Below are 25522 nucleotides of genomic sequence, written 5' to 3' on the forward strand. Positions count from 1 at the left end.
TTGGGATAGGCAACTTTTTTTCTCTCACAAAAAAATTCAACATGCTGTAACTTTTCATAGAGCGCATCAAAAAATCTCAAATTTTGACTGTTTGTCAACCTATTATATGTATTATTATTGGTATTATTATTGGTACAAATTTGGGCTCGATTGATTAGTTTTTCGTGAAGTTATAACCGTTCGGGTAAAACACTATTTTTTAGACAACTATTTTTTGAACTGTCATATCTCGGAAACCCGTGAACCGAATTGAATGAATTTTTAAACGTTTATCAACAATGTATTGTTGTTGTTTTGTTTATTTATGACATTTTACACCACATGGTGCATTCATGTCAAACAATGTATTGATACTTAATACGACATTATAAAATGTAAGATTTTCTAACGGCGAATTAAGTTATAACGGGTTGAAATTTTTACTCATATAAAGGAAAATAAGTAAAATTTACAATACCACACAAAAATTATTAAATGTGTTCTTCCTTTAATCTAAATAGGTTCTAATATATCTGATTAGAGATAATTTGAGAACAGAAGTGAAAAATCTAGAGTTCCAAAAATATGGTTTTAGCGAATAAATTTTGAGGTTAAGTTTTCATAATACTTCCCTTTGGACATAGCGTGCTATTCATGCCATATAATTTAAACATTATTTTATTTTGCATGGACTGAAAATTTTTCGGTCGGGTCAGGTTGAAGCGGGCGTCATAAATTCGGATCAATATAACTACTTGGTCAAGGATTTTTTTCTTTCAACTCTATTAAATAATATTCCCGATTTTGCAATTTAATTTTGGGTTTTATATAGATACCATTACGTACGGTCAAACTAATTTACAATCTCTGCTTGTCTAGACTCTGTCAATTGTTCGGTGAAACTGCGGAAGCTAAACTTGCTAGACTAGAGGCTGTACTGCAACATATTCAATCTTAAGTAAACTATGCAAAGAAAATCACATGTTGTAGCGAACAAAAGTATTGGGCAGCTGCCAGTAAGATTGATTGAGTTAGGTATACTGCCCCAACTCGCATAACAGTCCCATCTTAGCTGGATTTCCTATTCATATGGAACTATCATGCGAGTGGGGGCTGTATACGTGCGCGTCTATCGGAACAAGTAATTACAAGGTATTGCATCAACTAAATTGAGACGGATGTACACTAGGGTGCAGTTTATTTTTTGAAATTGCTTGTGTTGTGAAAATAACAAACATGTTGCTATGATTTTTCTATGGTGCACATTTACGATTCACATGAAACGTAAAAAAAAAAATCGAATACATCTCAAACGGTACCATTTTTTCGTTCTTTTTGTAAGAAACAAACAATCTTTCGTTTCGAATAAAATATAAGAATGGCAACAGTCTGCTAAACATCTCCAATGCATAAAAAAGTCTAGCGCAACTCTGATCGAATTTTCGCATTGGGGAATTTCGAAAAATAAAGGGCACTCTAATGAACATGTAAACTAGGATTATTATTGCAAAATACATAAAGTGATAATAAAACAAGCTATGTTTGGTATCCATATTTATATTGTTAAACTTCAGTTCAAAAGTTGCATAGAGTCTAGTCTTAGAAAGCCATATAAATTTGGCCATAGCTAGGAATTCTTCAGCAAGTCAATGCAATAATGCAAACGTTGCAATAATCTGAATGGTTCATCTGAGCGAGCCGTAGCAGCTACATAACACAACTTTGCAACCTGTTATCTCTCTACTAGTGACGAATATGTACAATAGGCCTAGTGACGAATCTAAGCCAACGATAGAGCACTTACCGCCGGTCGTCCAGGGGCCTGGTGGTAAAATGTATATGTTTATTTCCAATCTTTTCTGTTTTTGCTGTGAATGGTGACTACTCTAGTACGATTTAGCAATTGGGTGCGCCGTTGTTCAACCGATTCATCGTGCATGTGAGCTGGAACCGTGGAAAGCCTTCACGACGAAAAATCCAACGATGGTTGCTGCCGCTATACCGAGGCCTGCCTTCCACCACAGCAACGGATCGCTGGACATTAGACCGAACTGCTTCAGGTGACTGGAAGGAAGATTTGCAGAGTGAATTAGAACATTTCAGAAGGTGTATTTAGATGTAGATTTTTTTTAGAATAAGAAGCAGTATAAGTTTGATATTATAACAAAAGCAATATTGAAATAAACTGAATACATTCTTCCGAATCATCATACATAAAATAATGTTAGTATAATTTTGATATTTCAACTAAAACAACACAAATTAGTAGCAAACTAATAAATATTATAGGTTATGGTGTTATTGAAGAGAGGAAAAACTAACTGACAGCTGCTTGACATAACACTAGTTGCTGCCAATTTAGAAAGACACGTAACATTTGTGTATCATTATGCCAAATAACGTTATGCCAAACGACGTTATGTCTGATAGAATAGAACCTTCTACTGTAAGTTGTAGGCCGTTTCGAATACTATTGATGATCATGTTGATTCTTTCAAAACATACTGCGCCCAAAACTCTCCGTCATTAGCAATATATGGTACGACCTACAACAACTGAAGTGACCGCCTACCGCCATTGCGTACGCGCAAAATCTCCAGGAAACGTTGTCAGACGAGTCGGTGACCTCGACGTGGCCCCTCTATAGGACTGCTGGAATACAATCGCAGATATCAATGATGCAGCCGAGATCACAGTTGGGCTCGACTGGTTTGACAAGAAAACGCAGTTGATCATGCTGCGCACTGTACCCGGTTGAACGTGGAACGATACAAGCAGAAACGGAAGCAGCAGGTCCGCTAAACTCTAGAACAAATGTCACCTGGTAGAAGCAAAGTTCGAGGATAGAAACTGCTTTCCATTCTCAAGAAACGCAGAAGTTCTATTGGAAATCTACCAAAAATGTCATGAATATCTTGACTCAACGTATCACATGTTTATCGACTTAGGAGGCATACGGCAGAATCGACCGCCTAAAGCTGGGGATAGAAAATTTACGATAAGAACGGCTTTCCTGTGCACCGTCCAAGAAGGCTGATCAAAGCAACGGTGGACGGTGTACAATGTTAACTTAAGGTTTCGGGTGAACTACCTAGTCCGTGCGGAACTCACCGGGAACTGCGACAAGGTAACGGACTCACATGTCTGCTTTTCTAATTCGTTCTGGAAGATGTAATGCAACAAGCTGGATGCAATCCACGAAATCCGGTCAATCAGAACATATGGGACAATGGCCGAACTCAACCACGGACTTTTTCTGCTTCTAGTTCTACCAAGAACAGGTTGATCTCGTACAGACTTTCTCAAATATGACCAATGGTATTAAGGGGTTTTCGGCCACGCTTCCAGAAAATAGGGTGGTGGACGTGTTTTGGCCCGGCACAGTAAAGGCTGGGTATGCTGCGCAATTCAGATCCCATTGTGATCCACTATAGCTATAGCCTCTGCCCAGCAGATCCTATCCCTACCTCCTCGTGGTACCGGCCGAAAACTACGAGCAACCTTAGGGTAGATCGGGTAACCAACCCCGGTGGGAACTTTGGTCGTAGGCTGATATGGAAGGGGGGGGGGGGGGGGTTGCTTCTGTAAACCTGAGCGTCTGATCTCCAGAAGAAGCGGCTCACAATAGCGTAAGATCATTATGTTAGGGGCGGCTGATCAACGTCCGAGTGCCAGCGAAGGACTCAAAGCTCAACTGTACACTATGGTCCTCCGGAAAGTTGGGAGTTGGTGTCAGGCCTTACGAGCCAGCCGTAAAGAAATCATTGTAACGGAAAATCAGCAACAGAATAATACGAACCGGGACCAACGGCAACGACCCCAGCGAACAAATAGGACTTGCGATTGGAAACTCGGTACGTGGAACTGCCGATCTCTCAACTTCATTGGAAGCACCCGCATACTCGCCGATCTACTGAAGGACCGCAGATTCGGCATCGTAGCGCTACAGGAGGTGTGTTGGACAGGAACCATGGTGCGAACGTTTAGAGGTAATCATACCATCTACCAGAGCTGCGGCAACACACGCGAGCTGGGAACAGCTTTCATCGTGATGGGTGATATGCAGAGGCGCGTATCGGTTGATGGCCGATTGACGAAAGAATGTGCAGGTTGAGGATCAAGGGCCGATTCTTCTACTTCAGCAAAATAATCGTGTACAGCCCACACTCTGGTCAAACTTCGGCCAAAACTTTACGTCATCAATAATGTACGTTACCGACGACCGCCACGGTACAACCTAGAGCGACTAAAACAACCGGATGTCGCCTCAGCATACGCGCAGAATCTCAGGGCCGCCTTGCCAGACGAGGGCGAGCTCGATAAGGTCCCGCAGGAAGACTGCTGATGTACAGTGAAACCAGCCATTGAAAACGCAGCCGAGAGCACCATCGGGTACGTGGAACGGAATCGACGGGACGAATGGTTCGACGAAGAGTGCAGAACGGTTTTGGAGGAGAAGAACGAAGCGAGGGCGGTAATGCTGCAGCAAGGGATCCGACAGAACGTTGAACGTTACAAACAGAAGCGGAAACAGCAGACCCGCCTCTTTCGGGAAGAAAAGCGCCATCTGGAAGAAGCGGAGTGCGAAGAAATGAAACTGCTGTGCCGTTCCCAAGAAACACGGAAGTTGTACCAGAAGCTCAACGCATCCCGCAACGGCTTCGAGATCCGGTTGGTATAAGTTGGCGTGCCGCTCACGATTAGTAGACCAGGTAGAGAGTGATGTGAAGAACGTTGGGTGTGACCAAATATAATAAATTAAGAATATGACCCACTCTGACGCAGAGTTGGCGAACGCATTTTACCGATAGCAGTGCCACGGTTGACTCGCGGTCGAACTAATTTATTGCCGCAAACCGGCAGGTGACTATGATCGAAAAATAAAAGGATAAACAATGAAAATTTTGATCGAGCTCCAGACGTCACTTTCTTGGTGTTCCAAAGTGATGGATGCTTGAATGCAATTTTAATGTGAAGGTAAGTAATGTTGAGTTATACAAGTTACAAACCCACATCTCACCATAGACCACCTGCAATGGCTGGAACAGGAACTCCAGTCTTCGAACGCTCCGTTAGCCAAGCTGAGTCGGCCGTAAGATGAGACCTCTAGCCGCATTATTCCAAAGATGACAACAATTGCATGTCTACTGCAACGTTCCCAACCACGCGTAGGTTGGCTATCGTGCAATGGAGACGACGACGATGAAAGCTGATGATTTATTTTTATTTGATTGAAGTTAGGTTGAAATTAACTAGGAATATTAAACTTTTTCTTTACTCAGCTCTCGTCTAGTAAAGTTCGCTTTTGTATTTTTTTAACTTTACCCCGAAGTCCCAACTTGTATGTAACATGTTTGCAAATAACGATAGGAACCTAGACATCACTTACTCAAGCCCAGACATGACCCAGGGTAATCCACGGTTTTGGTGGGGACATTACCGTAACGGAATAAGTAATTCCAGCCTATGTTACAGAACATTGCGACATTTTTAAAGGGTATTACTACAACATCAAGTTGTGAGTAGGACCACATTTAAATGCGATAATCTCCGATTCGCTTACACTATAAGAGACCGAGCTTTGGAGTAACCAGAACAACTCTAGGACAGCGCAAAAACCCACATCCCAACTGGATAAGGCTGGAATATCAAGAATAGGTAATATCAACACTAGCACGTCGTGCATTGACCGATATCAAATTTACACACGAGAGCAAATAAAGCATTATGCTCTTTTACATGAACATTGAACTTTGATACCTTTGCTTTGAATTGCAATAAGGTCTGAGCTACGTTCAACTACGACTCTCTAGAAATGCTCAAAATTAAATGACGTCTACGGCGCAGCAAAAAAAAACCATAGCTACCTCGATTATATTTGTTCAAATTGTTAGATTTCCCGCCGTAAGTAGCACTATCTTGGAACGAATCCGTTCACCAATCCAAGAGTGGGTTATCTTGTACTTAAAAATCCAATGGGTGTGACCCATTCGGTAAGAAAGCGTTCCAACTAACATCGTTTGGCCAAATGATCGGACACCGTTTTTCAAGTTTGTGTTTCGTGAACAAGCGAAACCGGAAATATATTGTTCATATAATCCTTACGTTTAGCCCTTTCTGGGCATAGCTTGAATTTTAAAGAAGTTAGAGGTCGTCCATAAATGACGTAGCATTTTAGGGAGAAGGGCGAGTCTCGTATTATGCAATGAACCATGTATTAGGTATGGGAAAGTAGGCTACGATGGGGGAAGGGACGTGTCAAAAATCGTCAAAAAATGCTACGTCATTTATGGACGGTCCCTTAATAAAACATAAACATCAGAAGTACTCGATTACAACCTTCAACACTCTTAATTTATAAGCTCATTGTGTTCCACATAATGTGATTGAAAACCAATTCCCGATCGCAAACATAAAAGTGAAACTGAGGGACATAATTTACCAATCTGAGGAGTTATTCTCTTTTCAAGCTAAACTTTAATCAGATCGGAAATAGGTGAACAAAAAGTCACTGTTAAGGAGGGTTAGTTAGTTAGTACTACGAAAAGACACTGTTGTTATGGCGCACAATTAAAGAGGTTTTGTACAGGTACTAGTTACATTGTGTTTTACCAACTGATCCAACATTTATAACTTACGTTTGTTCCCATAACTGCACCAATCTATGCTTATAGAAAAGAATCCACGCGGCTTGGAAACGACTAGATAAAGAAAAAGTGTGCTTTACTTACAAGTAGGTATATTGGTGGGTGTGAAATAAAAAAAAAGAAGTGCAAATCATTTCAAACTACAAAACATTCCTACAACGGAATCACACTTGCAGAAAATTTATGAAAGTTGGTGAACGTAGAAAAGGCCTGTAGAAATATCGGTGACACTTTTGATTTCAGAAAAACAAAACTTCTGAAAGAATCCGTGGCATAGAATTAGATCTTTTTTATGTATCACGGCTCAACATTAGTTCAGATTTGAAATTAATTTCAATGAATTTGAAAATTCAGCAAGAACTATCAGGAAGTAAATGCTACTTTCACCAAATCTACCAAATTTGTTTGTTTCTCTATAATTTATAAAATATCAATAAATTTATCTGAGGATAAAACTTCCTTTAGAAATGTTCAAGCTACAGATATTGAATTGATCACGAAATAAAAGTAACAAAGGGTTGGAACATCTCTATTGCTGATACAGCGATTCAAATAATAGACATACACCAAGAAAAAAAAAACTCAATACATTTTCCAGTCGCCAATACAGTGCCACTCTTTGTTAGCCAAAAAACCTCTATAGCCATCTTATAAAAAATCAATAGAAATTAAATTTTTAACGATCAAATAAACTGTATGCTTAGCATTATCTGCAAAATAAATCGAATCAGTAAGCATACTGCTTGAACTGTCGCTATAAAAGCTTCTTTCCCAGTTAAAACTACTTCTACTTTAATAAACGCAATCCACACAAAAAACTGAACCCAAAATACTCACGGAAATGCAGCCATCGTCGCCAGCTTGGTGTAGATGTCCTTTTTGTTGTGCTTGATGCTGAAGTACTGCGGCGGCAGTAGTTTGTACTTGTGGCAAAAGTCCGGCGACTGGAGCAGATACTCCTGCCGGATTTCCTCCATGTCCGCTTTGGCACCGACTATCAGGACGGGGATCTTACTCTCGGCGAAGTATTTGATGTATATCCGGGCGACGTACTCGAACGATTTGGGATTGTTGATATCGTACACCAGACACGCAACGTCGCAGTTCACTTCGCTCGGTTGCAGAGGGTCTAGCACCTGGCGCACGTCAATGTCCCGCAGGACCAGGAACTTTTCCTGGCCGTACACCTGGACAGTGTTGATGGCATACTGGTTCGTACCGCGGATGTCTTTGTCCGTTAATTTCTGAAGAAAGGGGAAATGTGATTAGACATGAGAGAACAACATGATGTACACTGTTATAACAATTGTGTGTTGTACTTAAAAAACCAATCAAAAATAAAAGATATATCATTGATTCATTGATCTTCCAAACCTTTCTTTCCATATTCTGACTATCAACCTGTGCAGGCAATTGGCCAACTTTTATGGACATATCGAGCCAACCGATGTCGGTGCAGTGGGACAAAATAACAATCATAATAACCAATAACAAAGCATACTTGCACCACTATTGTTAAATTTGTAAGTTGTTATGAACATTTTGTCAGTTTATTTTGTACGTCATACTGTGGTTTGTACATCTGCCCCTGAACTACCTATAATGCGCATTCGTAGCGTTCCAGCCATTTTAGGCAGCGATCCAGTAGAAAATACACAAGCCGTCCCCTATAACGGACATCAAACGATAGACGGTCTTGTGTTGTTACCCAAATCAGGATGCCCCTTAGGTTTAGAAATTTCTAGACCAAACACAAGCTATGTAAGCAACTAACGCTGCAAACAAAAAGGCAATCCACCAGAAGAAATACAATCACAGGATTGACTGTGTGAAACCTCGTCATCCTGAGATTGGACTTCGTTATCTATTTAGATAACTGGGCACAATTTATATTATGTGGTGCATGTTTGTGTTTTGTGCATTTGTATTGTTCCATTTTACTTTACGTATTCTTTAAGTTCACAAATATGCGGCCCGATACGGGAAAAAATGTGCATTTGTAGGGTTCTGCTAATAGTTGTCCCTATTATGTCCCCCAACGTGGGGCACGATGCATTTGCAGTGTTCAGCATAACTTTATTAGACTATTTTCTTTGTCCGTTAATTTCTGAAAAAGAGGTTTGAGATGGCCCAAAAAAGCGCCTTAGGGAGAAATTTTCTCCATATATACCTTCCAGAATTCCGCTAGAGATTGTTACATCAATTCCATCTGGAATTATTCGAAGTGTTTCTACAGGATTGTCTTCCAGAAAAGTTTACTAGAGATTATTCAAAATTCATTCAAGGAATTTATTTGAAAATTTTGTCCAAAAAATCCCTTAGGAGACTATCCAAGTATTCCTTCAATAATTCGTCCAGAAATTACTGCATACATGAATTTCTTCGGATATTTTATCCAGGGATTCCCACAGATATTCTTTCGGGAATTCGCTAAGAAAGCTCTCCTGAGAATCCCTAAGAAATTCCTCATGTGATTACTTCCGGCATTCATCATGGGGGCCGTCCATATACCACGTGGACAGTTTGGTGGGGGGAGGGGGTTAGCGAAAAGTCCACGCTTGTCCACGGAGAGGGGGGTGAGGGTTCGTCAAATGTCCACGTGGACACCATTAACATATAAATTAGGAAACAAGAATCAACAAACGTACAAATTATGTCGCATTATTGATGAGATTCTCTTCAACAGTTCTTTCATACATTTTATTTTATTATACAAAAAAAATATGGTACTGATTCTCAGATTAATTTGTTTTAAATTTTCAGAATTTCTAATTACTTAAGGTACACCGGGGCAAGTTGAAACGGGTGGGGCAAGCTGAAACTTGAAGTTTTGAAAAAGATTTCAATATTTGTTGGAAATTTGTCCTTCGCTAAAAGATTGTTTGAATCAAAAACAATGTGTTATGGCGATCAAACTGTTTATCATTATTAGAAAACATCATGTTAACCCGCTGTTTCATCTTACCCCACCCGTTTCAACTTGCCCCGGTGTACCTTATTTTTTTCATCGAGGAATATACTTTAGATTTAAAATGGAGTGTACACCATGCAAATGTTGGTGTTTCAGTCAGAAAATTTTCTTCGAAGTTCCTTATAAATTTTTCTAAGTTTCATATCAATTTTTTAAGCTACTTCAAAGTTTCAAAATACATGTAGGGAATTGCAGACGTATCTCAAAAACTTTTTTTGTAGGTTCCTTTAAAATTTAAGATGTTTCTAATGAATATTGAAGTCTAAGCCTCACCAATACAATTAAGTTGCTGTAAATTTTGGTTTTTGTAAGAATCTAAGAAATATAATCTTATCTCAACAAAAATCTAAGATTTAAAATTACCTCATCTCAACAAAACAATCAGACAATCATAGATTGAATAAATATTCTGAAAAACACCGTCTTCAACCAGAGGCTATACAGACTGAACATTGAACAATCACGAACATTAGGCGATAGACATTACACGAAAAACACCCAATGAAAAATTTCCGTTTGACGAAAATTTTTCACCAACTGGAGAAAGAATCGAACCCACACTCTCACAAACATTAAGCTGAATTAAAAACAATGTTGAAAACTTGTAGGTACCGTAATCCGGGGTAACATTGATCAGAATTTCCGATCTTTCTTGAATAATTCTCTTGTTAAAGCAAACGTTACATGTTTTATATTTTTAAAACAAGTACTGGCCCTCTGAGTATGTGTTAAGCTACTCGAAAAACTATTGTAAAACTTTTAAACATGTTTAAATAGGCTTTTTAATCTAATTTTTGATTTTGTTGATTTGGGGTAACATTGATCATATCAGTGAAAAATGTTCGTTTATGTTGAAAATACCCTTACTTACTAAATTCGAGATAGCTGATTTCGAATATGTTGTCCAAATTCTTACAAGTTATGTACTTTTTAGGTTATTTAAAGAATAAAATCCTCTAAACTGCGAATAACGCCTAAAGGTAGGCAATAGCTTAAGAAATTTAATGCCTTCCTTCAAAAATCGTATATTTTATTGAAAAAGAGCACTTTCATAAAAGTTTCATTTATTTAATCCAACTTCTGGATATCATATGAAAGTAATACAGTGATTTCGAACCTCATATTGTATCTAGTAATCATGCCAAGCATGAATGTTTGACAATGTATCTCATTCTGTTGCGAAACACAGTTTTGGAAATATAGATTTATTTCAATGTTTATGTAATTCAATTTTCATGAATTACATGTCATTTGATAGCTAAATAATAGCAGATTACGATATACCATTCGAAAGCAGAAACCGATTCATTGTAAAATGCTTGTTTGTACATTTCATGAGGTCGGTCATGCCGATCAATGTTACCCCGCTGATCAATGATACCCCGTATTACGGTACCTATTTTGTGCTACTTGTTTGTATTCTATGTAAAGCTATAGAATATTTGTATTTTATAAAGTTTTCAATTATATTTAAGACATGATTTATGAAAAAAAAAATAGAAAAAACTTTTCAAAATCACTTTTTCTATTTTTTTAGAAATGTGAAAAAAAAACTTTTTATTCTGATGTCCACGTTGACAATGGGGGAGGGGGGTAGGGGTCAATGAAAAATCCACGGGGAGGGGGGAGGGGGTCAAAAACCATGAATTTTCTGTCCACGTGGTATATGGACGGCCCCATGGGGTATCTCCAGAAATTCCTTCAAGAATTCCTCTAGTGAATCATCCGGGAATTCCTTCTGTGATTCTTTCAGGAACAACTTCAGGGATTATTTCAAAAATGCCTCCAAGAACTCTTCTTGGGATGGCTTCAGAAATATCTTCTGGAATTCTCTCAGAAACTCCTCCATGAATAAATCCAAGACTTTCTCGCCAGGAACTGTTGAGAGGTTTCCTTAGAAATTCCTCTCGGGATTGCTTTCGAGATTCCTCCTGAGGTTTCTTCAGGGATTCCTTCAAGATTTCCTTAACGTACTCTTTTTAGAATTGCTTCAGTATTTTCTCAGGAGTTCCAGCAATTTCTTCAGTACTTCCTTCTGGGATTCATTCTGAAACTCCTGGAGTTTAATAAGGAATTGTTCCTTAGATTTCTCCAGACATCCTTCCTGAGATTTCTCCAGGAATTCTTCAAGGCATTCCTCCAGAAATTCATTCAAGAAATTCTACCAGGATTCCTCCGGGAATTCCTTCAGTGATTCCCCCAAAAAAAATAGAGGGATTCATTCAGGAATTCCTCTAGAAATTCTTCTAAAAATTCTTCTAGGAACTCCACAGATTCCTCCAGGTATTTCTCTAGAGATACCTCAAGCAATTCCTCCAGAGATTTCTGCAGGATTTCTCCAGAGATTCCTCCAGGATTTCCCCCTATTTCCTCCAGGAGTTCTTCCAGAGATTTCCCCAGGGATTCCTTCTGAAAAAGCTCCAGTGATTCCTCAAGAAAATCCTCCAGGGATTTTTTCTAGGAATTTCTCATAGAATTTAAGCAAGAAGTCCTTCAGAAATTCCTCTAGACTCTAGAGGTATCTCAAGGGTTTTGCCTCCAGGAATTTCTCCGGGCATTCCTTCAGCAATTCTTCTAGGGAATCCTCTAGGGATTGCTCTAGGAATTCTCCAGGGATTATTCCTTTAAGAATACCTCAAGGCATTCCTCCAGGAGTTCCTCTAGAGATTTCTATAGGGATTCCTCCAGGATTTTCTCTGGGAATACTTTCAAGAATTCCATCAAGAATTGAACCAGGAATTCCTTCAAAAATTTATCCAGGAATTCCTGCAGAAAATCCTCCTGGAATTGATCCGGGAACGTTCATAAATTACGTCCAACATTTGGGGGAGGGGGAGTCTAGAAAAGTGTGACAGTACGTATATTAGGTATAGGGAAATAGCGTGATAGAGGGGGGGGAGGTGGGTCTAGAAGATCAGCTCGGTATTTTTCCAATGTTTTTACTGAGTTCTCAACAGCAGATTTAACTCGGTACACTCGGTTGTTTCATTTGCAGATATTCTGTAAATGTGTTACCGAGCTCAGCTAACAAACTGACAAAAGTTGCTGATTCACGGTAAATATCGTTACTGGTTAACGGTAAATACGATTACCGAGTGTACCGAGATAAATCTGCTGTTGAAAACTCAGTAAAAAGATGGAAAAAATACTGAACTCAGTGAAAAAAATACTGAGCTGGAACATCTGAATCTTAGTGTGTTTCTCTTTCAGGGATTCTTCCAGAGGTTCCTCCAGAGATTCCTCCAGGAATTCCTACAGTAATTCCTGGAATAATTCCTCCTGGAATACCTTCTGAAATTCTTTGCAAATTCCTCTAGGAATTTCTTCAGATTTTTTTCCAGGGATTCCTAGCAGATTTCATCTTGAGATTACTTCAGGAATTCATTTAGAAATTCCTCCAGGGATAGTTGTAATTGTAATTGTAATTGCTCAGTCCACACCCAGGCCGACAACTGTCAGCCCATCTGCTTGTAGGCAGATGTGGACCTACTAAGCATCCCCCGTTAACATGTCCTACACCGAATTAGCACACCGGGATCTTCCACAGGCAGGCTCTGGCGTTACCAGTCCCAACAAGATACATTAAATAAATGGGGTAGAGGATATAAGAAGATGTGGGAATAGGATGGGAAGAGGCAGAAAATGAAGAGATAGTACAGAGGTTTCGATTTTGTTGCTGAAACGAGAAAAAGAAAGAATGATAAAGAACATTAGCGATATGTTCATAGATTTTGATTTGGTCGATAATTTCTCATCTATTTTGTTTCCATATCGTTGCATCGGTGACCATTTTCATCGCCTTTCTAGTTTTTGTTAGGGCCAGCTCGCGTTTTTTCATCATGTCCTCTTTGCCGGTTGGCGACGTTTGAAATGTAAGTAGAAAAGCATGCATTTAATATGATTAGTACGACAGTAATTGTGATTGCTCAGTGCTTCCAGCCCATTTGTCCGCAGTACATATCAGGCATCCCGTTTTAACAAGTCCTACACAGATTTAGAAACCCGGATTTTCCACAGACAGTCCTAACTAGTGTCAGATAAGTTCAATTGAGGATAGGAAGCGGCAAAATGAGAAGATCGTAGAGAAGGTTTGGTTCATTGGTAGCTGTGTTCATGTGATGTTTGTCTGATATTTAAAAACTATTTTCCGTAGGAAGTGTATAACTCTCCACCCCAAATTTACCACCGGAAAAATATCTGATCAGATGTATAGTTTGGCAATTCTTTGTCCACATTGAAATGCTTTTGTCAATACATCTTTTATCAAGAAGGAATAAAGTTGTTTACTGTTATAAAATAATTCAGTTAAAGGACAGCTAATGTATTGTAATCCAGAATAAACCTACAGAAAATGTCTCAAAAAAAAGTTAACTCTAGTTCAACTAACTACACAACCTAAAAAGTGTTATTATATTTTACCAATGATTTCATCCTAGTCTTGACCCTAACATAGTTATGCGCTTAGTGTAAGTAGACGCCGCTTATAATTTTGTTGGACAATGACCAAAACTATTTTTGTTTCGACAATAGTCACATACTATGCCCTACGATATTGACGATTCTATTGTCTATGGCTCACCTATTTCGTGCCACCCAGCAGGGACTTGGTCTGGTACCCAATTCAGTATATCCGCTCCACGTAATGTACCGCACCTCTTTTGATTTGTGATATATTACGCGGAACATTACTCTCTTCATTCGGATAGCGGCTATGTAACCCATTGGATTAAAAGCCTCCATCAAACATGAAGCGATTAATTGGAGACTGAAGACTCTATACCAAATTTGGCTCAGAGACAGGTAATCAGTGAGGTCAGTTTTTCTCGTTTGTCAGAGACGATTGATACGTATTAAGACAAACTTTCCACTGCATCTGCCAGCAATAATCGGTGATCGATCAACATTCCGAGTACCCCAAGTTACACAAGAATGCCAAGGATCACCGCTCATGCTTTACAATACAGCTGGAAAAACTAGAACAACACCTGGCCACAATGATGCATAAAGCACTAAAGCGGACCGGAAGTGTTGGTGAGCCAGCCCCCACCCTTTAGAAATTCCTCCAGGGATAGTGCAACAAAATTTCTCCAAGAATTCCTCTGAGGATATCTGCAGGAATTCCACCAGGAATTTGTCCAGAACTTCCTCTTGAAATTCCTTAGTCCTGAGGGATGGAAAATAGCGAGGATTGCAGCTGAGCAGACACAAACGTAAAGCAAACCTACTCGCGAACAACAGAGGCCTCAATATATTCGCACTTCTTCACTCGCGAGCTAACGAAGTTGGTACACACTCGTCTTGATTCGCGAAGCCGCTCTGAGCATTTTTCACTTTAATGAAAAACGCATTTACACGGCTAACAGTTCTTCTTTTCAGGAACAATGAAGCACAAAGCATTACTGTCTGATGGATAATTACATTATTTTTTATTAAAAATGTACTTCCCGGACTTCCACTAGCTCTTTGCAAATAATTACTCATGAGTGTTTTTGTTTTGCTTCGTGCTCATGAAGCATGCGGGTGCGAATAAACTCACACACGGCTTACTCTCGAAACCGTGAGTAAGCTGTTTGTTGGTTTTTCACTCGCGAACTGGAGTGATCTCGGGAAGAATTTTTGCAGCATTTCCTAAATGAATTCCTGGAAAAATTCTTGGATGATTCCATGGAGGAATTCCAGCAGGAATACCTGGAGGAATTCTTGGGGAAATTGCATGGAACTATGCCTAGATCCGAAAGAATTCCTGTAGGAATCCCTGGGAAAATTTCTGGAGAAACCTCTTGAGAAATTCCTCGAGGAATCCTCAGAGAAAATTCTTGAGAAATTCTTGGGAGAAACCCTGGGAAAATTCTTGAAAAAAAAAATCCCCGGGGAAATTCCTGGAGCATTCCCTGATGCATTTTCTGAAGGAACCTCAAAAGGTATGCCAGGAGGAAGTTCTGGACAAATTCCTGGTGGAACCCCAGGTGAACTACAGGAGAAATCCTCAGGGGAATTATTGAATAAATTTCGTGGAACTATCCTTGGAAGGATTCCTGGAGGAATATCTAGAGGAATTCTGGGAGAAATCCCTGGAGAAATTTCTGAAGAAATTCCTAGAGAAATGTCAGGGAGGGATGTCGTGAAGCTGTAATGATATCGGCCTTCAAAGCGTTGCAGGTTTGTGGATTTTTTCAGCATAACGAATTGTACTCTACAGTAGCAGCTGCTTTGTTAGTGGGTACACTTAATCGATTTTGTTCATGTTTCCACATCTTCCGGGAAATTTCCCGGTGATGGAATAGAGTGCAGTAAAGGCAACCCCAGTGACAAGTGATTGATTTCTAAAAACCGAGTTGGGTCGCTGTATGCCCAACTAACATTTATTGTGAATGTAAACGTCAACAAAGCGTCCTTAATACGGCTTGATGCTGAGTTACTGTGTTATACATATGGAGGGAAGCTTCTATGCAAGCCCTATACCAATGAATCTGGCGAACTTAATCAGCTTGTACATGCTGTGCGATCAGCTTCTATGTCACCTAGTCATAGCTCTTTTCTCGGCTCCTATGTAACCACCAACTGAATAACATCTTGAGAAGGCGCTTTTTCAGCCTTTTCGCAATTGTTAAATAATAGTTTTACGGCATCTCCAAATTAAACGATTAAATATAGTTAGGTTATGGATACCGTGATGCAATACATGTGGAACTGGAATTATCATTTTCAAAATTGAATAATTAAATACTTGCCGCTACTTGGAATCGAACTCCCGATCTCCGTATCCACTGGTCCCGATGATGTCCTCGCTGCCACACTGCTATATATAAATAACATAGAAAATAGCCCGTTTTGTTTTACTCCAGACAAGGCTTCATAATTGTGCCACAAGAAACCTTACCCAACTTCATCTTGCTGTAAAAGCTTGTGAAACGTCAAACGCAATAATGTTTACGTTGAACAAGCTGTGTGATTGCGCCAACAGATTCTTCTTCACAGCTTCTAGCTGAAAGAGTGTTCCTTAAACGGCTACGAAGCGCTGCTGTTTTGTGTTTTGGCAACATTACAAAACGTACTGTATAAAAGCAGCTGTTGTAGTGGCTGGGACTCTTACTCGATTTGCACATCTTCCGGCAAATCTTCCGGCATTGAATTAAAGTGCAATAAAAGCAACCCAAATAATTTCACAGCACATACATGGATAGCTGTAAAGAATTTGTGTAGTAGCTATATAGTCAGATTTCTTGAAACGTAAACACCGCGCGGTCGTTGAAATGTTTCAAAAAGGGGCTTTGCACAAAAGTTCACGCGGTCTATCGTTTTCGAAAGGAACAGCCGCACCGTAGGAAACGCCGCAATGTTATTTCCCATAAGCATGAAGTAAACAGGGGGTGAAAACCGCGGTTGTACCTTTCGGAAACGATAGGCCGCGTGCACTTTTGTGCAAATCCCTCAATATATCCCGCTTAAAGTTTGTTTTGACAATAATGTTTATATCCGACAAGCCGTGTTGGTAAACCAACATTTACAGCTTATAGCCGTAATGAAATCGCATAACGGCCTTTAAAGCGCTGCTGGTTTGGGGATTTGTCAGTATAATGAATTGTACTGTATAGTAGCAGATGTTTTGTTAGTGGGAACTCCTATTCGATGTGTTCAAGTTTTCACATCTTCCGGGAAATCTCCCGGAGTTGGAATAGGGTGGAGTAAAGGCAGCCCCAGTGACAACCAATACATTTCTGAAAACCGAGTTTGGTAGCTGTATGGTGCTTGTTTTGCAGTCGTGTATTAGCTTATGATTTATATTTGACTAGCTTTCCTTTTATTCAGCGTTGACTGCTTTTACTCGATGGTTACACAACAGAAAGCAAATGACTGAAGCTTATAGCGCTGAAAATGTTAGTTGGGTGGTGCTCGTTTTGCAGCCGTGTATTAGCTTATGGTTTATATTTGACTAGCTTCCGTTTTATTCAGCGTTGACTGCTTCAACTCGATCGTTACACAACAGAAAGCAAATGACTACAGCTTATAGCATTGAAAATGTTAGTTGGGTTACTTACCCGCATATCTTCCGCTAGGAAAGCCCGACAGAAGGCCGTTTTGCCGGATCCTTTCGGTCCAATGACGTGACACATGTAAACGGATCGACTGTTCTGCTTCTTAGCCAAGTCTATTCTTCGCTCCCGAGTGATGTGTATCGCAGCCAGCTGGGACTCATTCTCGTGCACGCTGAATCCCAAATAGGCCAAGTATTCTAGGGTTTTGTTTAAATCGACCAGCGTCATCAGCGTCCACCGGCACATCCAACCGTGCAGCGTTGGCCAACCGTTTTCGTTGGTAGGAACCGTGCGCTTGATATCGGTCGAAAAAGGCGGACAAGGGCAAGCGCTGAACACGACGCGGAACTCCTCCGGCGAGAGAGCATTGTCGCCGTCTCGATCGCTCCGCTCGAAGAGCGAGATCAGAAACTGCTGACCACGGTGGGATAGTTCGGTACTGCTGCCCGGAGGGATTTTGACTGCTGGGTGAAGGTATTCTGAACTCATTTCTAGGTTTTCGTTATATCCGAACCGACGCAGCACAGCCCAGGTTGTTTCGTTTCGTCCCCGCTGGATGAAGAGGCAGTGCAGAAAGAGGAAGCCCTTTAGCGTTACGGAGTCATTGCGGATGCCATCCGGGGTGTTTTTCATTAAAACGGCCTTCACTTCGTCCAGGACTTGCGGCTGCAGAGGTGCATTGAAACAGCGACGTTGAAAGTGGTTCAACTCGTAGTCATTCAGCAGACCATCACCGTCAATGTCGCACACTTTAAATATCCGAATCAAAGCTTTCTTGCACGCGTCCGTTAGCTGGAAAATAAAAAAATGCGTCGAACAATCAATAAAGTTCTATTTTTACAAACTACTCAAAGAACTATACTCACATCTTGCTCTTCCATGATATAAAGCGGTGCCGTTGGATGGAGAACGGCTTTCTGTGCATAGTAGAACATTTCCGAGATGTTATGCAGTGTTTTTGCCGAACATTCCACACAGCTTTCCACCTCAGGGAAGTCCTCCATAATGGACAAGACATGCTGAATCACATATATGACACCAAAACACAAACACGTTATACAAACGATTTTTCTTATAACTCTTCCAGTGCTACTTACGTCTATAGTTGAGTAATCGATGAGATCGATTTTGTTTCCAACTAGGACCACTGGCTTCCGCTGCTCACCGGAGTACTCCCGGATCACCGGCAGCCAGTGGGTAGTGATCCTGTCCAACGACTCATCGCATTCCACCGAGTAGACTATGCAGACGACATGGGCCTTCTGGATTTCCTCCGCTAGGGCATCATCCGATTGTTCGGTGGCTATTTAAACGAGATATAGATACAATCAACAGCTATCATAAGGTTTTTTCGATGTTTTTTTTTTTATTTATCTGTGCTAGGTATAAGAACAGGAAGGGTGTCTACTCGAAAGCATGATCAACGAGTTTTCTCACTGCAGAGGAGCAGAGTGGCCTACGAAAATCTGAACTATGTTTGTGTATCGTTGGTTATCAGACTATCCTTCTTTTCTTTTCATCTAAAATGAAAAAAAAATTAGCTCAGAAGCTCGTCTCTTCCATAGTTATTTTTTGCCAACTGATTATTTTTAATCAAGAAAAGAAAGAAAGAAATAGTCATTGCTAAAATATTCTGGATTTAGAATCAAACCTAGACTATTGGAAGCGTTATAACGCCACGAATAATAAATATTTTTGAATTTTATTTAACCTTCCGTAACTTGCGCGGTTGACTACCTGCGTCAGCACCACGCTAATGCTGAGTACAAAAAGCGAGATTTTTTCATCGTGTTCAACAAAATACAACAGCGCGATCGCTCGTGGGTTAACAACTGTGTGATCACGTGTGTGGGCTGCAAAACGGTGAATCGATAAGGAGAGCGTCTAACATAGCTCTGGTCCTCACAAGTTCCTACCTCATGCTTCCACGGGTCAAGCGATGACAAAGACCGCCAGCTAAGAGTTGTGTGTTTAGCTGGTAGTGCAGCCTGGCAACTGTTGTCCTTCTGACTTCAGCTAGATTGAGGAGGTACGATCCGAGTGTCTGTTCACCAAGGAGGTGCGGCTCAAACTGCGTCTGTTCTGGCATCCAGCGGCTGAGTAAGAAACGCTGCACCACGCCCAGCTAGATCCAAGGTGGTAGCCCCATAGCGGTATGCATCTCCCCAGGGGGTTGTGTTGGCCGTCTGACAGAGATCGTTGAAGCACGCCCGCTAACGCGCCTTGATCTCTTTGTTCAGTGCCAACTTTGCCGCCCTGTATGCCACCTCTCGCTCCGCTCTCGACTCATCGGTCCGGGCTCCGGGCACGGAGCTCCGCGATTTCTTGACACCACCAGTACACGCACCGGTCTTCGTCCATTCCTGGGTATGGATCGCCTCGGCATTGTCGCATCACACGCTCGTCTCAAGGTACCAACTAGACCGTCGCTAGACAAGTAGTCTGTATTCTGCTCCATGAGCAGCCGCTCCACAAATGCCGGCTTATCGAAACTCGAGGTTAGCCATCCTCGGTGAGTGTCGGTTATCCTCGACTGCTGCCGTCTACCGCCCTGTTCGATACTGTATCGAATCTCCAGGTGCTCACTATGCGTGTACCCGTTATCAACTCTCCAGTCTGAGCTAGGGTTAAGCCCTGGGCTCCAGAAGGTCACATCAATGATGGACTCCGCACCGTTTCTGCTAAAAGTGCTTACACTGCCGACATTCGCGATCTCAACGTTCAATCCCGCCATAGCTTCGAGTAGAGCCCAACCTCTCTCGTTCGTAGAGCGACTGCCCCACTCGACCGCCCACGCGTTAAAGTCCCCACCGATGACCAAGGGGCTCAGTCCAGCTAGAGCGCTTGACAGCGAATCTAGCATGGACGAGAACTGACCTACCGGCCACCTAGGTGGGGCATAGCAGCTGCAGTAGTAGACTCCGCCGATCTTCGCAATCGCGAAGCCCTCGCACGTCGTGGAGATTATCTCCTGGACCGGGTACCGACCGGTCGTACAGATCGCCGCTTTCTTGGCCTTATCCGCAACCCAGTTCCCGTTATTGGGGGGGATGCGGTATGGGTCCGAAAGAAGCGCGATGTCTGTACTCGACTCCGAGGCGGATTGCCACAACAGCTGCTGCGCGATACTGTATCGAATCTCCAGGTGCTCACTATGCGTGTACCCGTTATCAACTCTCCAGTCTGAGCTAGGGTTAAGCCCTGGGCTCCAGAAGGTCACATCAATGATGGACTCCGCACCGTTTCTGCTAAAAGTGCTTACACTGCCGACATTCGCGATCTCAACGTTCAATCCCGCCATAGCTTCGAGTAGAGCCCAACCTCTCTCGTTCGTAGAGCGACTGCCCCACTCGACCGCCCACGCGTTAAAGTCCCCACCGATGACCAAGGGGCTCAGTCCAGCTAGAGCGCTTGACAGCGAATCTAGCATGGACGAGAACTGACCTACCGGCCACCTAGGTGGGGCATAGCAGCTGCAGTAGTAGACTCCGCCGATCTTCGCAATCGCGAAGCCCTCGCACGTCGTGGAGATTATCTCCTGGACCGGGTACCGACCGGTCGTACAGATCGCCGCTTTCTTGGCCTTATCCGCAACCCAGTTCCCGTTATTGGGGGGGATGCGGTATGGGTCCGAAAGAAGCGCGATGTCTGTACTCGACTCCGAGGCGGATTGCCACAACAGCTGCTGCGCGGCTTCACAGTGATTCAGGTTCAACTGTGTGACTTGCGTCATTTTCGGCCGTTACGTCCACTTGTGCTTGGGCACTTAGGCCCACCCGTCACATGGCCCTTGTTCGTCGTGCAAATCAGACACTTTGGCGCCGATTTACACTCCCTGACGAAGTGGCCTTCTACTCCCCATCTTCTGCAGAGTTTGCTCCTATCAGGGCCTTTGCATGCCCACGACTTGTGGCCTCGTCCGAAACACCTGAAGCACACTTCCGGCGGCTCACATACACTAAGCGGACACTCCGACCATCCGACTTCAACCATGCCCTTAGCAGTCGCTTTCCTCGCTTCCCCGACTGGAAGCTTGATCGTTGCGATCTGCGTACCTGCTGGGCCTCGCCTGATGTGGATCGATGCGCTTGGCGCGTCCACATTGCACTGCTGTTTAAGAACAGCAGAGAGCTCCTCCGCGGTGGCGATCTCATCCAAGTTCTTGCACTGGATAGTCGCCTCCGGTGTCAGAGCCCTCACCCGTACCTTATCACCAAGCACCTCTTGTGCTAGAGCCGTGTAAGAAGAGCCCTTGTTAACGGCATTTTTCTTAAGCTCTAGCATCATCTCTCCAGTCCTAGTGCGCCGGATGCTTTTAACATCCGCGCCTAGTCCCGAGAGGCGATCCTCGCTCCGCATAGCCCGCAGCACATCTGCGTAGCTGTTGCCCTCTGCTTTGAGAACCAGTGCGTCGCCTTTCGTACGCTTACGCACCGGCTTCGCCTTGGTTTTGCTCGAAACCTTCTCTTTTTCTACACGCCCTCTCTTGCCAACCGTAATCCAAGGGTTCACCTTCCCTTGGACCGGTTGGTCACTGCTACCGCTCTTAGCAGCCTCACCTCGGGGTTTCGGCTCTTTGCCCCGAGCCCGTTTCGCGACCGGCTTGGCGTTGCTCGCACTACGCGGGCGTTTGCCACTCACCGGCCGCTCCTCGTCTATCGATCTCGGCCGTTTGGTTTGGGCCGAGATTTTTCCTCTCTCTGCAGCCCCACCTGACTGCACCTTACTCACACTCTCTGTAGAGGAGCGGTCCGTTTGCGTGGACCTCTCTTCTCTACCCGCACTAGTCGTGTTACGATCGAGCAGGAGATCGTACTCCCTCCGGGCAGTGGCGTCTCGTAACCTCACTTTTTACCTGTTCAACGACCCTAAAACTTGCAATTACGGAGGATTCAGGATCAGATCCAAACTGCAAAGGGACGAAAACGGCTATTCTCGTCATTTTCCACAAATTACAAGCCAATTTGTTGAGAAAATTCAATAATTTACATTCGTTGAACAGGTAGAATTGAGGTTAGGGAATCGCCACTGCCTCCGGGCCTGGGCGACCGAACCGCGGAGCCTCAGCAGATCTTTTTTAAGGTCTTGCTGATGTTATTCCGCCCACTGGTGTATCCGTTCAGCTCGTCGAGCTGGTTCAGAGACCACCAGCAGCTTCGGAAGCCCATCTCTGTTGCGGGTCAGCGCACGCGTGAGCTCTGCTCCACTCATCTGCGTGTCCTCTATTGCCGACCCGACCCTCGGTGTGCCATACTCTGACACTTGCGGGGATTCCACCTTCGCCGCCTGTGTTGGTGATCTGACCAGTCCGCTTTTCGCGAACGGGTTGATCACCTCACCCTCCATATTCTCTGACTCCCTAATTAAAAACGTATCCATCTCTTCTGTAAGGGCCCCCCTTAGAGTCGCTATCCCTCACTGCCACTGAAGTAGTCGCCCAAGGATCCCGGTGGTTATCTATGCAAGCAGGGAGGCCACCCACGGGTTGGCACAGGCCCTTATGGGACCTGAGCTCAGAGCCAGGATCAGCGCATATCAGGATACTTCAACTGAACCTACCTCCACCCAGTTAGTTTCCTAAGCTGGATACAGATCGGGAACGTACTCTAAGGCCTTGCCAAGGTTGGAACTATGTGGAACTCCCCTGTACAGCCCCTCAAACACCCTATTTCTGTTGGTGGTGTAATCCACCGGCTCTGCGGATATCGAAGGAGGTCCAAGGCCAACTACCCAACAATTTTTTTTTTGGTCCTTCGAGCCGGATGGAATCCGGATGCCTACCATTCCTTCTGGCATTACTGCAACAACAAGCGCAGCTAGCAGTGCGACTTATAGAGATAACACCAGGCAATCAACTATCCTGAGGTATCGCGATCAACCTACTACTTCCAGCTAACAAAATGTGGTGATTGGCCGCAGGTTTGCCACACCCTCCGAAATACTGACCGAGAATAGTTCAATCATCTCCCATACATCGATAATCACTTCACTACCCCTATTCGCATAACAGTCCCATGTTTGCTGGGTTTCCTATTCACATGGGACTGTTGTGCGAATAGGGGCAGTTCAGCAAAGTATCAAAACCGGTACAAACGATAGCGTCGTGATACCCACGTTCCAGGAGCAGCCGTTTTTACAGTTCATCAAAAATAGCCACCTACATAACGAAATCTAACTTTAAAATCGATGTTGTTGTTTAGCTCCGTAGAGAAGTGCCCTATACAAATTCATGTGAGACCCATCCCCCAAAAGGGGGGGGGGATCATTACAAAGAATTTATCTTTAGGTTCAATGCACAATGGTCCACGAACCAGATTTACGAGGAATGATGCATGCAGCGCCTTCAAATGATTTTTTAGACAAATATGGTCTTTTACAAAGTCCCCTGCCCTTCAGTTCAGAGAGGGTTTGGGCAGCGTCCTGCCAACTCGGTCGAGGCAGGATCAAGGATGGAAGAAAATCATTTCTAGTGACAAATGATACAGGATACGAACAATCCAAGATTGCCTTTGCTCTTGCAGTAGCATGATGCCGACACCCTCGCCCGTGCTTGTATCATGGGATCACAGGCAATCAAAGCATCTGATGCACGCTTTATCATGGGATCACACGTTATCGGATCATGTTACAAGTCGTGATAAATTTTATTCACCACGATTTTCATCACGATTTAAACCACTTATGGACCAATAAACAGAATTCATGGTTAGAATTAATACATTCATTTGCATATCTTAATATTAAAGCAACAAGAATTCACAAAAAATGGATGATTTTCGGTATTTATCATTTCGACTTCATGATAACGATCGCATCATAGCCGCACATGCCTTGCGATTCAATTTTCGCGGAGCGTGGTTTGTTATAATGCTTGACGACAACGTTCTATCGTTGTTGCTATGATCGCGCGATGCGCTTCAACCGCGACACATTCAGGATTTTATCATGATCACTAGATTTCCATCCTTGGGCAGGATTCTTGGGAGAACAAGTAAGGGGTAGTTGAAAGATTATGTAATGTTATTCATTGTGTAATTAAAATCTAATCTTTCCTAAGCATGTTACATAATATTTGAACAGCTTCATCAACGCTGATATTGCGCGCAAACTCCAAAATTTTATTCCCACCTTTAGGTTTCCGCGCCGAAGACCCAGCGCCAGATTCGGCGACAAAGAGATATGACAGCAGTCGCCTGGCAGTTGGCAATCCTGAAATTTGAAGACGGTCATCCGTTAGCTGAGGGAGTGGATTGCTGTCATACAAATAGAACATTTCGCTAAAAATGCATGTGTATTAAGTTATTATTGACAGATTTCTTGCTGTGTTAGTGTGAAATTTAGCGACTTGTTGTATCGCGTAAGCTTTCGCTGGAAGAAAACGTCATCTAATTCAGCGAGGCAAGGAAAATTTTCAATGAAAAAAGCAATATTCTAAAGGGCTAGAATGATGCATTGAGCTTGTAGTGATCCCTTGAAGATGGGATGTAAATCATTATCTCGCGATCGCGTGTTTTCGTACTTTATGGAAAGGGTACATTACATAAACGAACCATTTTAAAAACACATCCGATATGTTACAATATTTAATGATTTGCTATCCATGTCCGTGGAACCATTCTAAATAGCCATTGGCTGGATTGTTTTATATTTTCATCTTGCGAATCGACCAGCCATATAGAAACTGAATCCAGTGTATCACCACAGCCTCTCAAACTTCTGTACTGAATAACAACTACTAATCATATTCTTTCCTTTCCTTCTTTTCTTTTCCTTTCTTTTTACATGAGCAAAATAACTTCTCCGAGTATTACTATCACCACGCCCGAAGGCAAAACACCATGCATCATAAACAGCGGAATCGAATGAAGAGGAATCGTGAGTAAAAATCA

At 42.6% G+C, this 25522-nt stretch overlaps 1 protein-coding gene across 3 annotated transcripts in view; it reads right to left on the reverse strand.

Annotated features, from left to right (window-relative positions):
• Nucleotides 1-781: 781 nt before the first annotated feature.
• LOC109401715 (mitochondrial Rho GTPase) overlaps nucleotides 782-25522 on the reverse strand; it is a 34318-nt gene continuing 9577 nt past the window's right edge. For 2 of the 3 annotated variants that reach the window (XM_062851101.1, XM_062851102.1), the window contains exons 3-8: nucleotides 18731-18936; nucleotides 18500-18652; nucleotides 17637-18425; nucleotides 7464-7870; nucleotides 6618-6680; nucleotides 1460-2043 (exon numbers count right to left, since the gene is read on the reverse strand). In XM_062851101.1, the coding sequence (XP_062707085.1) occupies nucleotides 1908-2043; nucleotides 6618-6680; nucleotides 7464-7870; nucleotides 17637-18425; nucleotides 18500-18652; nucleotides 18731-18936 (1754 nt within the window). In that variant the 3' untranslated portion in view covers nucleotides 1460-1907. Of the gene's footprint in view, nucleotides 2044-6617; nucleotides 6681-7463; nucleotides 7871-17636; nucleotides 18426-18499; nucleotides 18653-18730; nucleotides 18937-25522 lie in introns of all 3 variants that reach the window. The other variant, XM_062851103.1, reaches the window with a different exon arrangement.

This window comes from Aedes albopictus, chromosome 2 (genome assembly GCF_035046485.1).
Source record: "Aedes albopictus strain Foshan chromosome 2, AalbF5, whole genome shotgun sequence".
NCBI classification, from domain to species: domain Eukaryota; kingdom Metazoa; phylum Arthropoda; class Insecta; order Diptera; family Culicidae; genus Aedes; species Aedes albopictus.